We start from the raw sequence: 14572 nt of genomic DNA on the forward strand, positions 1-14572 counted from the left end.
TGCTACAAGCTTTGTAGGCCGAAAGCTAGCCCCGTTTCGTCACTTCTGGTATTTTCAGAAAAACAGGAAGTGATCAAACAGGGCTCTATTTTGGCCTACAAAGCTTGTAGAAGACTGCAGAAGCCTTCCTTAAGCCTTTGGGAGGCCGAAAAAGGCCTCAAACCGGCCAAAAATCAGCTGTGAGGTGCAGTGCAAGACGGGGGGATTGCGCGCACACACACAGGGGATGTGGGAGGACGCACGTTGCCTTCTGGGTGCTGGCACGTGAGGGGGAGTGTGCAAGCGCACACACAATTTTTGGCACAGGAGCCCAAAAAGGTTAGCCACCGCTAATCTAAGCCAAGCCCCTCTCAACTTCTCACGGAGATAAAGGTGAGGAGCGAGGGAAGTACATTCAGACTTGTAAGATTTTTGTTTGTTTAATTGTTCCAATAAACGTTTCTTATCCTACAAGGTATCGGTTTTTTAGTTTGGTCTACACTGTTGGGCTGACAGTTGCTGAGAAGTCTTGAGAACCTTACAAATATTTATTTTAGTTTGTTGATAGATAATAGGGCACTGGTAAAGCAAATACATGAGTTATGGGAAGTTTCTGCAAACTCAGAAGAGACCGTGAGTTGAAGTCTAACCTTAGCCATGAAAGCCAGCTGGAGGACCTTGCGCCGGTCGTGCTCGCAGCCCAACCCACCTCACAGGTGGAAAATAGGAAGAAGATGCATTAAATATGTTTGCCACCTTGAGCTATTTGTAAAAAGGCAGGAGATAGATAGATAGATAGATAGATAGATAGATAGATAGATAGATAGATAGATAGATAGATAGATAGATAGATAGATAAACAGATGAAATGGATGGATAGATGGATGGTGGATAGATACTATAGATAATAGGGATGCATAATAGAGATGGATGGATAGATATTAGAGATGGATGAATGGATAATAGAGATAGGTGGATGGATAATATAGAGCCAAGAGTCTCCAACCTTAACAAGTTTAAGACTTATGGACTTCAACTCCCAGAATTCCTGAGCTAACATGACTGGAAGAGGAATTCTGGGAGTTGAAGTCCACAAGTCTTAAAGCTGTCAAGTTTGAAGACCCCTGAGATAGATAGATAATAGAGATAGATAATAGTGATAGATACATAGATACATATATATACATAGATGAGAGAGGTGAATGTTTTTGATTGCAGTAAGACCAGGATACATACAATAGAAACAAAGCATGTGTGTGAAGAAATTGAATGCTTAGCAAAACATTCAACACTGAATGGGAAGTAAGACAAGGATGTGTGATGCTCTTTGATTGTTTAATGTATGTATGGAAATATATATGAGAAATACTTGTGATTAGTAGAGTTGTGTTGTTTAGGAACTTGAACGCGCAATTATTTTTGAATGCTCAGGAAGAACATATTGGTTGAGAATTTCAATTATAAATAGTCCTTGCTTAATGACCGCCCATTCAATGAACATTCAAAGTGAACAGCACTGAATGAGTAGTCACAGGATCACGGTCTCCGACTTTCTCACAAGCAAAGTCAAAGGGGAAGCCAGCAGGAAGTCAAAAATCACAACCATATGAAGTCCTCACTGTAAGGTGGAAATGCTGGCATAAAGTGGCATGTTCCAGTCTGAGTTATGATTAAGTGAGGAATCTCTGTTTGCAGTGTACAGTAGACTCTATGATGCCATGATAATTATCAGTTTAAACATTTATGTATCAGAAGTCAAGGTTGCTTATGTGTTTCTTTATCATATTTATATTCCACCACAATTTAAAGATAGTTGGTGGCTTCTAGATGAGAGGGAAAAAAAACCTTCTACAGTACAATTTAGGTTAAAAAAAATTACTTCCTGAAATGATCCCCTCAGAAATCAACACAATCACACATACACGAAAGGCCGTAAAATTGTGGTTAGCCGGCAGCAATGAGGAAGACATTTCCGAGGAGCCTGTGCTAGGTGTGAGTGAGAGCAGGATGATTCATGGAAGAGCAGCACAGGCGATTCGGGAGTAAGAATGCTAATTAACGGCCCCTCCCTCCAGGGAATATAAGCCTGGTTTCAAACGTTTTTGCCTTTGCAAAAGGCAAAAATGTTTGAAGGACTCTGTGTGATTAAAGACTGGTTTATTTGAGGACTTCTGCCAAGGTTTTTCTTGTTGGACTAATTGGTTGCAAGCCATCTGTTATCTACAAAGGTTTATTTGTGGATTAAAGCCATGAAAGTTTGACTTTCTGAGTTTATTTGTGTTTGCTCTCAAGGAATTTGGCTGGGACAGAACAAAAATATGTAAAATATGTGAAGTTCTGCTTGAGAAGGAAATGGAATACATAATGGCAAGTTATACACAGAAGGCAAAAAAACCTAGAGCAAGTATTTAGGCATTGGTAGAATATTAAAGGGAGATATCCATGAAGAAGCAAGTTTTGATAATTTGTGATCTGTTGCTGAAAAAGAATGTGGAAAAATTGAACACATCTATAGGCAAGCGCACGATATAAAAGTAAGAACTGTGAGAAATAAAAGAGAAGGATGCAGTGGAAACAGGATACTTGAATCTGTATTTTCACACAAGAACAAACCAGCAGAATGAAATGTCTACTGAAGGTAGAATGAGTGACTAGTATGAAAGAAAGATGTTAAAATGATTGGACAGAAAGAATGAGGATCAAATAACAAAACAAACATTTAAGACACTTATGCAGCCGCCCATCTTTCAACCAACTCTGGGCAATTCTCAAGCAAAAACAAAAAGCCATAAAATCACATTAAATTTATAACACTTAATCCCATGATTAAAACTTAAAAACAACATCAACAGACATGAAGCCAGGTGAAATAGATGAGATCTTCAAGAGGAAAAAGATAAGTTTGAAAATCGAAAAGTAATGTGTGAATCTACTGAGGGAAGGGATGATGGTCTGCAAATTACGAGAATATGGGAAATGCTGTTTGTAGAAGCTTCAACTGCATTTTGTCTTATTTCATACTATCCTTGGCTTACTAGTTCTTCCTTCCTTTCTGTGTGGTATGTAATGTTGCATTATCCCAAAAATACTAGTGTTACGGATCTGCTTACAACATGTGCTGTTGTCTTCCAGTGTTTTGCAGCAGTAAATCTGGCAGCTCACAAACATCGAATGATTTTTTTTTTTTATGTTGTGTATGTCTCATGGGAAAAATAGACAATAAAGCTGCATTAGGATTGGAAGCCCTTCATTATTGGGAATGAATTGATGAAATAATTGATGCCTATCAAGGTAGGAATGTATGCTTGTAAGCCTCCATCACAATCAAGATTTTGATTCCTGTAATGCCATTTTAATGAACTATAGCAGAGGTCTCAAACTCAAAACCTGTGGGCCGGATCCAGCCGGTAGGGTGTTTAGATCCGGCCTGCAGGGCTGCCCTGGAAACAGTGAAGGACCGGCCCACGGTGTCTCTGCCAGCAAAAATGGACCTCGGGGGCGCCTTGTGCAGCTCCATTTTTGCTGGCAGAAGGCTGCAGGAGGCTGTCGTGGCCAAAAATGGAGCCTTGATGAGTGACCTTGACTGGCCACGCCCCCTGTCCACACTGCCCTCCAGCCACACACCCCTGGGCCTCCAAAGGTCAAACACAACCCTGATGTGGCCCTCAATGAAGTTTGATACCCCTGAAGCATAAATTAATACGGTTTTCATTTGTTGGTATTTCTGAAAAAAGAATTATTTGCTTGATTCAAGTTGTTGATGTGTGAAATAGGCAAATGGACTGTCCTTCTGTTCTCTTTATAGCATCAACCTCCACTCCCTCCAGAACTGGAAAGTCAAAAAACCCCATTAAATACACACAGATCTGCCACTCCCTTACCTTATTGCCTTCCTCAATCATGCCATTCTGCAGGTAATCGTCATCTTACAACTGGTCGCCATCCATCCAGCTGAACTTGTCAACGGGAAATCCCAAAGGTGCTTTTTTCAAGAGGCAAATGGACTTTCTGGTTTTTCTTTGAAGACATTTGGCTTCTCATCCAAGAAGCTTCTTCAGCTCTTGGATGAGAAGCGAAACATCTTCAAAGGAAAACATCTTCAATTGTCACCTTTGGGACAACCATGACCTGGATGACTGAGAATCTCCATTGACTGTCAGCTGGAAAGTTGACAGCCCAGGTTTGAGACCTGAGTGCCACACACTAGGGTGAGCTCCTGTTCCTTGCTCCCGCTCGAAAGCATGCGAATGCGAATGTAGATTCAAACTTCTGACAGACCTACCTGGGAGTTACTTATTATCCAAAGTTCCGATGGTAAGTTCAAAAATAGAGGGTGGTGGTGGTGCTGCGCACCCCTTCCAAGCTCCATTCTTTTTCCTTCCTGGGCTCCAAAAAACGCCCCCCCCCCGGAGGCTTTCCTGAGGCCCAGAAGGCCCCCAAAATGGGGGGGGGGGGGTTGCTGCAAAAAAAGCCACGCCCACCCAGTCACATGGCCATACCCACCTAGCCATGCCCACAGAACCAGTAATAAAAAAAATCGAGTTGAGCTCCTGTTACTTGCTCCAGCTTCTGTCCACCTAGCAGTTCAAAAGCATGCAAATGCAAGTAAATTAATAGGTACCACTTTGGTGGGAAGGTAACAGCATTCTGTGCACCTCAGCAGCCACATGACCAAGTGTCTTCAGACAACACTGTTTCCCCTCAGCTAGGAAATGACTGCTACCCCATAGAGTTGGAAATGATTGGACAGAGGAAACCTTTACCTTTAAAAGAAAGATGGTGGCTGTTTACCATGATGATGAGACATTCTGATAGTTGCTGTCCACATGCAACAAGATGGCACTAGGTTGGATTCCTTATGTTTCACCACTAAGGGTTGGAGCACACGTTATTTAATCAGGTTTCTGGCTTTAAAATGTCACACAATTAAGGCCAAAACAATTCGCCGGTGTGCACCTCCCTCCCTCCCTCCCTGCCTGGCATTGAATACACAATTGTAAATATTGCATTCCGTTTTAAGGATGGGGAAATGCTTGATCCATTTATTAAAAAGCAAAGAGAAAAGCAAATTTACAAGAACTCCACCTCTGTCCCCAATTGCTCCTTGAGCCAAGGTAGAATTTTGAAGATGTTGATGTGGAAATCTCTGGCATGCGGGGGGGACTTCTTTACGGGCTCCGAGTCGCACAATAATGACCTGTCGAATTCGCAAGTGTCAACCACGCTCCAGCTGATCACACCCAGCTACAGAAGGAGAGACAAGATGGAGAAAGAACCGTGGCTGTAAAGCTTGAGAGACTCCCGGTGCAGTGTGCTTTTCCAAACTTGGCAATGCCTTGGGGTGAATTCCTACTCCCAGAAATCTTGGGAGCACTGGTGAGGGAATTCTGGGAATTGAAGTCCACACGTTGAAGAGCTGGGGTGGCGCAGTGGTTAGAATGCAATACTGCGGGCTACTTCTGCTGACTGCCAGTAGTTGGGCAGTTCGAATCTCACCAGACTTAAGGTTGTCTCAGCCTTCCATCCTTCCAAGGTGGGTAAAAGGAGGACCCAGATTGTTGGGGACCATATGCTGACTCTGTAAACTGCTTAGAGAGGGCTATAAAGCACTGTGAAGCGGTATATAAGTCTAAGTGCTGTAGCTCTTGCTTTCTTGAAGCTGCCAAGTTTGAAAAACACTGCTCCAGTGAGAAGAATAGCTAAGTAGGACCTATATAACATTTTGGTTCATCCACCAATATGGCTGCTCATTATTCTCTTGGGACCCAAAATAATAATGCTGTAGGACAGGGCTGTCAAACTCCCGGCTCACGGGCCAGATGCGTGACACACTGGCCCCGCCCAGTTTGGCAAAGGGGGGGAAAAGTCCCCATACGTCATGTGACGCCGCCATGACGACGTGAGTTTGACACCCTTGCCGTGGGATGTATCTTCCCCCTTATTGAATGCTTTGAGGAAACAAGCTTCCAGTTATATTAGAAGGTGGGAATATTGGTTTGTTTAGCTGAGAAGAAGAGGCTGGGTTTAGCTCAAGCCACCACTCACCTGAACGTAACGTAACCTTCTCTGAATGAGGAGAGGCCCACCGGAATCATCTGCAATCAAGAGAAGAAAGGAGCTTAGCGTAGGAGTTAGCTGGCTAGGCACAGCCAAGCTCTAACCCTGAACGGTGTACTAGAAGCCAGTTCCCCAAACATTTCAGGCACCACGAAAAAAAAGTTTCTCGTTTTATGAAGTTTTGGTCACCACATTATAAAAAAGATGTTGAGACCTTAGAAAAAGTACAGAGAAGAGCAACCAGGATGATTAGGGGACTGGAGACTAAAACATATGAAGAACGGTTACAGGAACTGGGCCTGGCTAGTCTAGTGAAGAGAAGGACCAGGGGAGACATGATAGCGGTCTTCCAATATTTGAGGGGCTGCCACAGAGAGGAAGGGGGTCAAGCTATTTTTTTAAAGCACCCGAAGGCCAGACAAGGAAAAATGGATGGAAACAGAACAAGGAAAGATTCAACCTGGAAATAAGGAGAAACTTTCTGACCGTGAGAACAATCAACCAATGGAACAGCTTGCCCTCGGAAGTTGTGGGAGCGCCATCACTTGAGACTTTCAGGAAGGGACTGGACTGCCATTTGTGAGAAATGGCATATAGGGTTTCCTGCTTGGGCTGCGGGTTGGACTAGATGACCTACAAGGTCCCTTCCCACTCTGATTATCTGTTATCTGTTACCTTCTGCTTTGAAGTAATGAATGAGGAGGGATGGAATTGTTAATGTTCCTTCTCTGATTTTCCAACACCCCCCCCCCTCCAACAACACAGCTCAAGGGAGTAGGAAGCGGGGTTTCAAAAACCTCTGTGAGGATTCCAGCATGTCATGTATCTATTACTCTGTTTTGTTCTTTCTGTGATCGCATTTATCCATCCCGTCAAGGCGCAAAAAAGTCAGGATTGGTATATCATCGCGTGATGGCGAACCTATGTCACGTATGCTGGAAGTGGCACGCAGAGCCATCTCTGCCAGTATACGAGCTGTCGCCTCAGATCAGGTGCACTGCGCACTGCCAGCCCGCTGATTGTTAGGTATCTGCCGTGCATGCGCGGGGGGACGGAGCATGTGTGCATGCACAGAGACACGGGATGCCTGGGGGGTCACACGCATGCGCAGGGGCGGGGAGGTCACACACACACATTGCATTATGGGTGCAGGTACACACGCACACGCTTTGGGCACTCAAGCAGGAGACCCTATGGGGATCTAACCCCGGGCCAGATCACTTGCTGCTTTGGAAGTTCCTATACTTCCTTGACCTAAAAGAGAAGGAATAAGATTTAGGGCCAGTTCTCCTTACTTGAACAAACGTTGGGGTCCACTTGTGGGTCCATGCCTCCTGTGCAAAGGAAGTGTTCGCTCACCATCTTTGAGATATTTGCAACCTTCTCGTATCGTTTTGCTTTCTCAGCATCCAGGTTGCAGGCCATTTTCTGAAGAGAGAAATGGAGACGTGGATTTAAACACCAGAAACATCCAGAAGGTCCTGAAGCTGTCAAACCCCGGCATCTTCAGAACCTGAGCTACGATGGTTGCCGGAAAACTCTGATAGTTGTAGTGGCAACGTATTTGTAATAGCAACAAAACAATTGCTACCAACCTGCCTTCAATCGAGGACCTGTATACTGCACAAGTCAAAAAGAGGGCTGTGAAAATATTTACAGACCCCTCACATCCTGGACATAAACTGTTTCAACTCCTTCCCTCAAAACGACGCTATAGAGCACTGCACACCAGAACAACTAGACACAAGAACAGTTTTTTTCCTGAACGCCATCACTCTGCTAAACAAATAATTCCCTCAGCACTGTCCAACTATTTACAAAGTCTGCATTACTATTACAATTAATCTTCTCACCACTCATCACCCATCCCCTCCCACTTGTGACTGTATGACTGTAACTTTGTCGCTTTATATTGACTGTTTCCTAGTATGATTTGATTGCTTATTGTACCCTATGACTATCATTAAGTGTTGTACCTTATGATTCTTGACTCTTGACGAATGTATCCAGGGGTGGGATTCTACTGGTTCTGTCCGGCTCTGTAGAACCGGCAGCTCTGAAGAGCAGCAGACACAGAACCAGTTCTGTGTCTGCTGCTGTTTTGGCCCACCCAGCCGCCTGGGCTCTTACCTGTCCTTTGCTTTTCCTGCTTTTTCAACCTCAGCTGCTTTGCGTGGCACAGCTGTGGTTGAAAAAGCAGGAAAATAGTGCTTTTTCAAATGTTGCACACCTGCGCGCAGCGCTGCTCAGCTGTCCGGGCAGCACAGCTCACAACATTTCACATGCATGCGCAGCAAATAGTAAATTACTGAACAGTTACACCGATCCCACCCCGAATGTATCTTTTTTTTATGTACACTGAGAGCATTTGCACCAAAGACAAATTCCTTGTGTGTCCAATCACACTTGGCCAATAAAAGAATTCTATTCTATTCTATCTCGAGGGAGGGAGGCTGGGGAAGGATGGTCTGGAAATTACTCATGTTTATTCTTATACCTATTGTCTTGTAAGCGATTGACAAATCAAATAAATCAAATAAAGAAATAAATAAAATAGATTTGTTACTTATGGGACATTGATAGCAGGAAGTTGCAATGCACAGTAGGTAGTTCTTGACTTAGGACCATAATTGGGGATGGAAGGTCCTTTGGTAATGACATTCAGTCTGATTTTACAACCTATTTTGCCGTGGTCATTGAGCGAATCGTGTGGTTGTTAAGTGAATCTGGAATTCCTCATTGATTTTGATTGTTCGGAAAACCGCCGGGAGGGTCACAAACGATGATCACGTGACCCTGGCGTGCTGTAACCATCAGAAATACATGTCACCTGCCAAGTGCTCAAATTTTGATCACATGACCACAGGACTCTGTGATTGATGGCTTTAAGTGCGAGGATTGGTCCTAAGTTACATTTTTCACAGGGCGGACGTAACTTTGAATGGTTGTTAAATGAATGTTCGTAGGTCGAGGACTATCTGTTGTGGTTCGCTGGCAGCCTGTGCAGACAGCAGCGGAATCAGACAGTGGGGAAGAAAGGGTATCAGTCCAAGAGTCTGGAGAGGACTTGGATGAGGGTCCTGTGTTCGATGCAGAGATGGGGCCAGGACCATCTGGGAGTGGGGTGCTGCCTTCAGAGCCTTTGGAGTCTGGCAGCAGCGAGGCCGAGGACCCAGGGGAGCCTGTTCCCAGTGCGCAGAGCTGCTAGAAGGGAAGAGCAGCTGAAACAAAAGGGGCAACTCGGGAGTAAGGCTGGGAGGTGATTGCCCCTCCCATAAGGGATAAAGGACAGGCAAAGATGATGAAATCTTTGCAGGAAGCAAAGTCATTCGTTCGGTTCACATTCATTCTTGAAGCTCTTTGTACTTTGGTTGGTTTTTGCTCTAGTTCATTTGACACGTCTGTTATTGGCAACACTTCACAGGAAAGAAACGTGGGTGCTTATCTCAAGGGACTGTTTGAGATTCATTACCAGTTGGGAATGAAAATAATTCCCAGACAAATTATGGAGATGAAGCACAAAAGAGTTGTAACCAACTGTATGTAACTGGAAGATGGTTTTATGTTTTGTTTGTCTATGTTTAAAAATAAAAATTCTTAATAAAAAAAAGAAAATAATTCTCAGCATTGCAATAAAACAAGACTTGTTTTTAAAATAAGTGTGTGCATAATTACGGTCTCGGAAGCCTTGGTCAGAACATTACCTATATATAATAGCAAACCCATTACTGTTGCTGAACTGCTAATGAAGTAAGTTTCCTTTACTCAAAGTTAGTCCCCTGTTAGCACCTTTTCTCCATTCTTGATCCACACATTTCTCTGGAGCAATCCAGATTTCTGGCCACTGCTGTATTCACAGGGGGTGATGAAAAGAGAATGAATATTTCCATCATACAGGAGTTCTTCCTCTAGGAAAAAAAGAAGAAGAAACAAAACATGTAAAGTGAGTATTAGTGGAGTGTTAATCTATAAGGAAGGGATGGAGGAGAAGAACTAGGTTTTCAATAGACAAATGTAGAATCCAATGTACAAATACAGAATGCCAGCAACCTGGAATTAAGGAGAAATTTCCTAACGGTGAGAACCAATTAACCAGTGTGGAACAGGTTGCCTTCAGAAAGTGGGGCTCTCCACCAATGGAGGTTTTTAAGAAGTGACTGGACAACCACTTGCCTGAAATGGTATGGGGTCTCCTGATTGAGCAGGGGGGGTGGGTTGGACTAGAAGACCTCCAAGACCCCTTTCAACTCTTGTTATTTTGTTATTCTGTGAAATATGGTACAAGTCCAGTGGTGGGATTCAAATTGTTTTACCACTGGTTTGATGGGTCAGCTGATCATGGGAGGCTTTTTTTTACTACCGGTTTGGCTAAACCGGGCCAAACCGGTAGCATACCACCACTGTACAAGTCCAATATAGATACATTTGTGTTGGCATTTCAGTGTTTCTCAACCGTGGCAACTTTCAGATGTGTGGACTTCAACTCCCAGAATGTCTCAGTCAGTAAGGCTGGCTGAGGAATTCTGGGAGTTGAAGTCCGTACATCTGAAAGTTGCCACGGGTTGAGAAACACTATATTAAACCTTTACCCTGCTCCTCCCGTGTTCCCAAGATGTTACCTACTCAATACATCTTGAAAAAAACACCAATGAGGAGTAGCAAAAAGAACAGGAGTGTCACCCCAAATCTAGGTGCGTAGTTCCAGAGACAGTAAAGTTAATTTAACGCACCTCGATGTAGCAAACTTTGGATTTAACAGACATACTGTCAGCTTTGGAAGCCATATTAACACCAGAAACTTCCACACTACCACATTCCTGTGCCTGGGAAATTAGCAGGGGGGATTTTTTTTTAGAGTGTTAGTAGTTAGCAGTGGTGGGATTCAATTTTTTTTTACTACCGGCTCTGTGGGCATGGCTTGGTGGGCATGGCTTGATGGGTGTGTCAGGGAAGGATACTGTAAAATCCCCATTCCCTCCCCACCCCACCCCACTAACCTGCTTTCCAGCTCCGTTCTCCTGTGCAGGGGAACAAGAGAAGACCCAGCTAATCAGCTGGGACTCAGGAGGCAGAGAATAGATGGGGTTGGCGGGGCCAGTCAGAGGTGGGATTTGCCGGTTATCCAAACTACTCAAAATTTCTGCTACTGGTTCTCCAGAACTGGTCAGAACCTGCTTGAATGCTACCTCTGGTAGTTAGACATAATACGGTAGCATTCTTTTTTTCCGGTCAAGGTCATGTTATTCCTGCACCTGGAGGAGGAGTGGTTGAAGGGGTGTCTCAAGTTGGGACAGTTGGTGATTGGACCATGTGATGGACTGATGGGTGCAGGGGTTGGGTTTTTATGTTAGATTTACTGAGGGAAAACCCAGAACACTCAGGTTCAGGTTTTCCCAGATGTGCCGGTACGACTTTTCCAATAAAAAGAAACGTTGAGAAAATGCCTGTCTCGCAATTAGTGATTGGAATCTGGTTTTGCTGGAATGCTGACGCATACTAGGGCACACAGTGGACATCTCGGGTGGCTGGAGGAAGTCAAAGGAGAGAAGGTACTGGGAAAATGGCAGCGAGGGGGAGGGCTGATGGGATATACTGCATTGGATTGATGGCAGGGATGAGAGTTGTAAGAAGGAGGAAAAGAAAGAGCTGAGATTTTTTGGGGGGAAGCAGAAGCTATTGAGGAGACAAAGGATAATGCCCACCAGCCTTGCTCTTTTCGTTTTTGTTGTTATTAAACACTCAATTTAAAAGACACCCGGTTTTAATGAATTAATTAATTAAATCAAGACTTCGTTGAATTCATAACTAGGGATGCTAATGGAGAGCCAGTTTGGTTTAACACCAGGCTAGAAACCAGGAGACCATGAATTCTAGTCCTTCAGGCAACAGGCATGAAATTTGGCTGGGTGACTTTGGGCCAATCGCCAGGAGATGGTGAGTTCTAGTTCTGCCTTAGGCACAAAAGACATCTGGGTGACTTTAGGGCCAGGCCCTCCCTCTCAGTCCTGTTCTGTCTTAGGCTTCCCTAAAAAAGCACTAAGCAAACTCTGTGTGCCGGCAAAACCTCTTTTATTAAATGAATGTGAATTTATTTCATTCACATTCAGCCAACAGCCTGGCAAACAGTCTTGCAAAGGCGTGATTATTAGCTCAGACCTTATCTATCTTGGAAAGCTGCCCGGTAAATATTTCCACATGCAGCGCTGACAGGGAAAGGCTGGGCGACATAGTCTCTAGGTTAGACAGACAAATCTTCACAAGGCTGGAACGAACGAACAACGAACGAACAAATTGTTTCCTGCGAAAGCCCCCTCCCTTTTGCTCCTCTTTTAATCCTTATGGGAGGGGGCCATTCATCATCCACCTGCGGCCTTATTCCCACGTCAACCCTGAGTTCTTCCTTTTGGCAGCTCTGCACATGTGCAGGCTGGGAACCGGTTCCAGAAGCTCCCCTGCCTCGCTGCTGTCCGAGCCCGAAGGCAGCTGATGACTGCTAGCCTGCCCTGGCCCCATCTCTGCCTCTGATGCAGAGCCCTCGTCCGAGCCTACCTCAGCCTCCAGGACTGGCCCGGGTTCCTCCCCAACCTCCTCACTGTCCGACTCTGCTGCCAGCTCTGCCAGCCGCCGGCGGGCCACAACAAGTCCATGATTTTTAGATTCAGGCAACAAACTGATTGGTCAATTCCTGTCACAACCAATGTTGCAACTAAATGTTTGATCCTTCCGCCATCAAAAAGGCAGAGCCTCATGGGAAAAACACAAGGAAGGTATTGGGGGAGGAAGGTAGGAATGCTAAAAATGTTTGTTGTGCCTACTGAGAATTGAACACTTAGGTTTCTCTTACCGTGATCCTTGCATGTGGTCTGTGGATGTGGCTTTCTGAGAATCCGAGTGGTTTCTATTGTGCACGGTAAACAGACTGGTCTATAGGAAAGGGGTTATCAGAAAGGACAGTGATCATTACAATATCTCCCATGATGGGGTCCGCATCATAAAATTAGGGATATGCACAAAACAGTAAAGGCTTCTTTTGCTTCCGGTTGGAACAACTAAGAAGACATTTCCTGACAGAACAAATAATTGTAAATGATTTGCCTCCAGAAGTTGTAGGTGCTTCAACACTGGAGGTTTTTAAGAAGAGATTGGACAACCATTTGCCTGAAATGGTATAGAGCCGTGATGGTGAACAGAGCATGCAGAGCCATTTGTGCCAGCAGGCAAGCTGCTGGCAAACTTATCTCACTGCGCTTGTGCACGCCTCACAGCTCATTTTCAGCCATTTTGAGGCCTTTTTTTGGCCTCCCAGAGGCTTCAGGAAGGGTTCTGAGGCCGAAGACTAGGTCCGTTTCATCACTTCCTGTTTTTCCGGAAATACCAGAAGTGACGAAACAGGCCTAGTTTTCATCCTGCAAAGCCTGCAGAAGCCTGCAGAAGCCTTCCTCAAGCCTCTGGGAGGCTGAAAAAGGCCTCAAAATGCCCAAAAATCAGCTGCGAGGCGCAGTGCAGGTAAGGGGTGGCGGGGGTGGGTGGGTGGGTATTGCGCATGCATGCGTGGGGGGGGCACGCATTGCCTTCTGGGTGCTGGCACGCATTGCCTTCTGGGTGCTGGCACGTGAGCGCACAATTTTTGGCACAGGAGCCCCAAAAGGTTATTCACCACTGGTATAGAGTTTCCTGCCTGAGCAGGGGGTTGGACTAGCAGTCCAACCAATTCCCTTTCAACTCTGTTGTTCTGTTATTCCTACTTGGAGGATTCTTTCAGAGCATTTAATCAATAGGTTGTGAGATGCTCCAGACCTGAAGATGGTAAAGTCCCATATATCTAAAAGACTCCAAAATCCAGAGCCACTCAGTCTTGCCTGAGCGGTTCTGGATTTTGGAGCCTTTTGGATATGGGACTTTACCATCTTTGGTTCATTTGAAGCCTATTGTTTCCCATTCAGCCTCCCACAGCCTCCAGGCAACAAGACAAGACAGCAACAGCTTTGTTTAGTTTGCTAAATGCAGAGATGTATCATTGGGTGCCATCAGCCTAATGCTGAATCTTCATCTCATGGCAATAGATGATCTTATTTAGTAACTTCATGTAGATGTTAAATATTAGTCAAGAAAGTATTAATCAAATTAATTAAATAAATTCCTTGTGTGTCCAATCACGCCTGGCCAATAAAGAATTCTATTCTATTCTATTCTATTCTATTCTATTCTATTCTATTCTATTCTATTCTATTCTATTCTATTCTATTCTATTCTATTCTATTCCTATTCCTATTCCTATTCCATTCTATTTTCTATTCTATTCTCTATTCTATTCTATATTATTTTCTATTCTACTCTATACTATTTTCTATACTATTTTCTATTCTACTCTATTATTTTTTCTATTCTATTCTATTCTATTCTATTCTATTCTCTATATTCTATTCTATATTCTATTCTATACTATTTTCTATACTATTTTCTATACTATTTTCTATTTTATTTTATTATTTTTTCTATTCTATTCTATATTCTATTCTATTTTCTATTCTATTTT

At 44.0% G+C, this 14572-nt stretch overlaps 1 protein-coding gene across 1 annotated transcript in view; it reads right to left on the bottom strand.

The window, feature by feature from the left end:
• Positions 1 to 4987: 4987 nt before the first annotated feature.
• LOC113424958 (complement factor B) overlaps positions 4988 to 14572 on the bottom strand; it is a 48385-nt gene continuing 38800 nt past the window's right edge. The window contains 5 exon segments of the mRNA XM_087954300.1: positions 4988 to 5223; positions 6025 to 6074; positions 7332 to 7464; positions 9826 to 9944; positions 12881 to 12960. Of these exon segments, the coding sequence (XP_087810426.1) occupies positions 5050 to 5223; positions 6025 to 6074; positions 7332 to 7464; positions 9826 to 9944; positions 12881 to 12960 (556 nt within the window). The 3' untranslated portion in view covers positions 4988 to 5049.

The sequence above is a fragment of the Notechis scutatus genome, chromosome 2 (genome assembly GCF_049901735.1).
Source record: "Notechis scutatus isolate UNSWTSFEM ecotype Mainland chromosome 2, rNotScu1.2, whole genome shotgun sequence".
Classification (NCBI taxonomy): Eukaryota; Metazoa; Chordata; class Lepidosauria; order Squamata; family Elapidae; genus Notechis; species Notechis scutatus.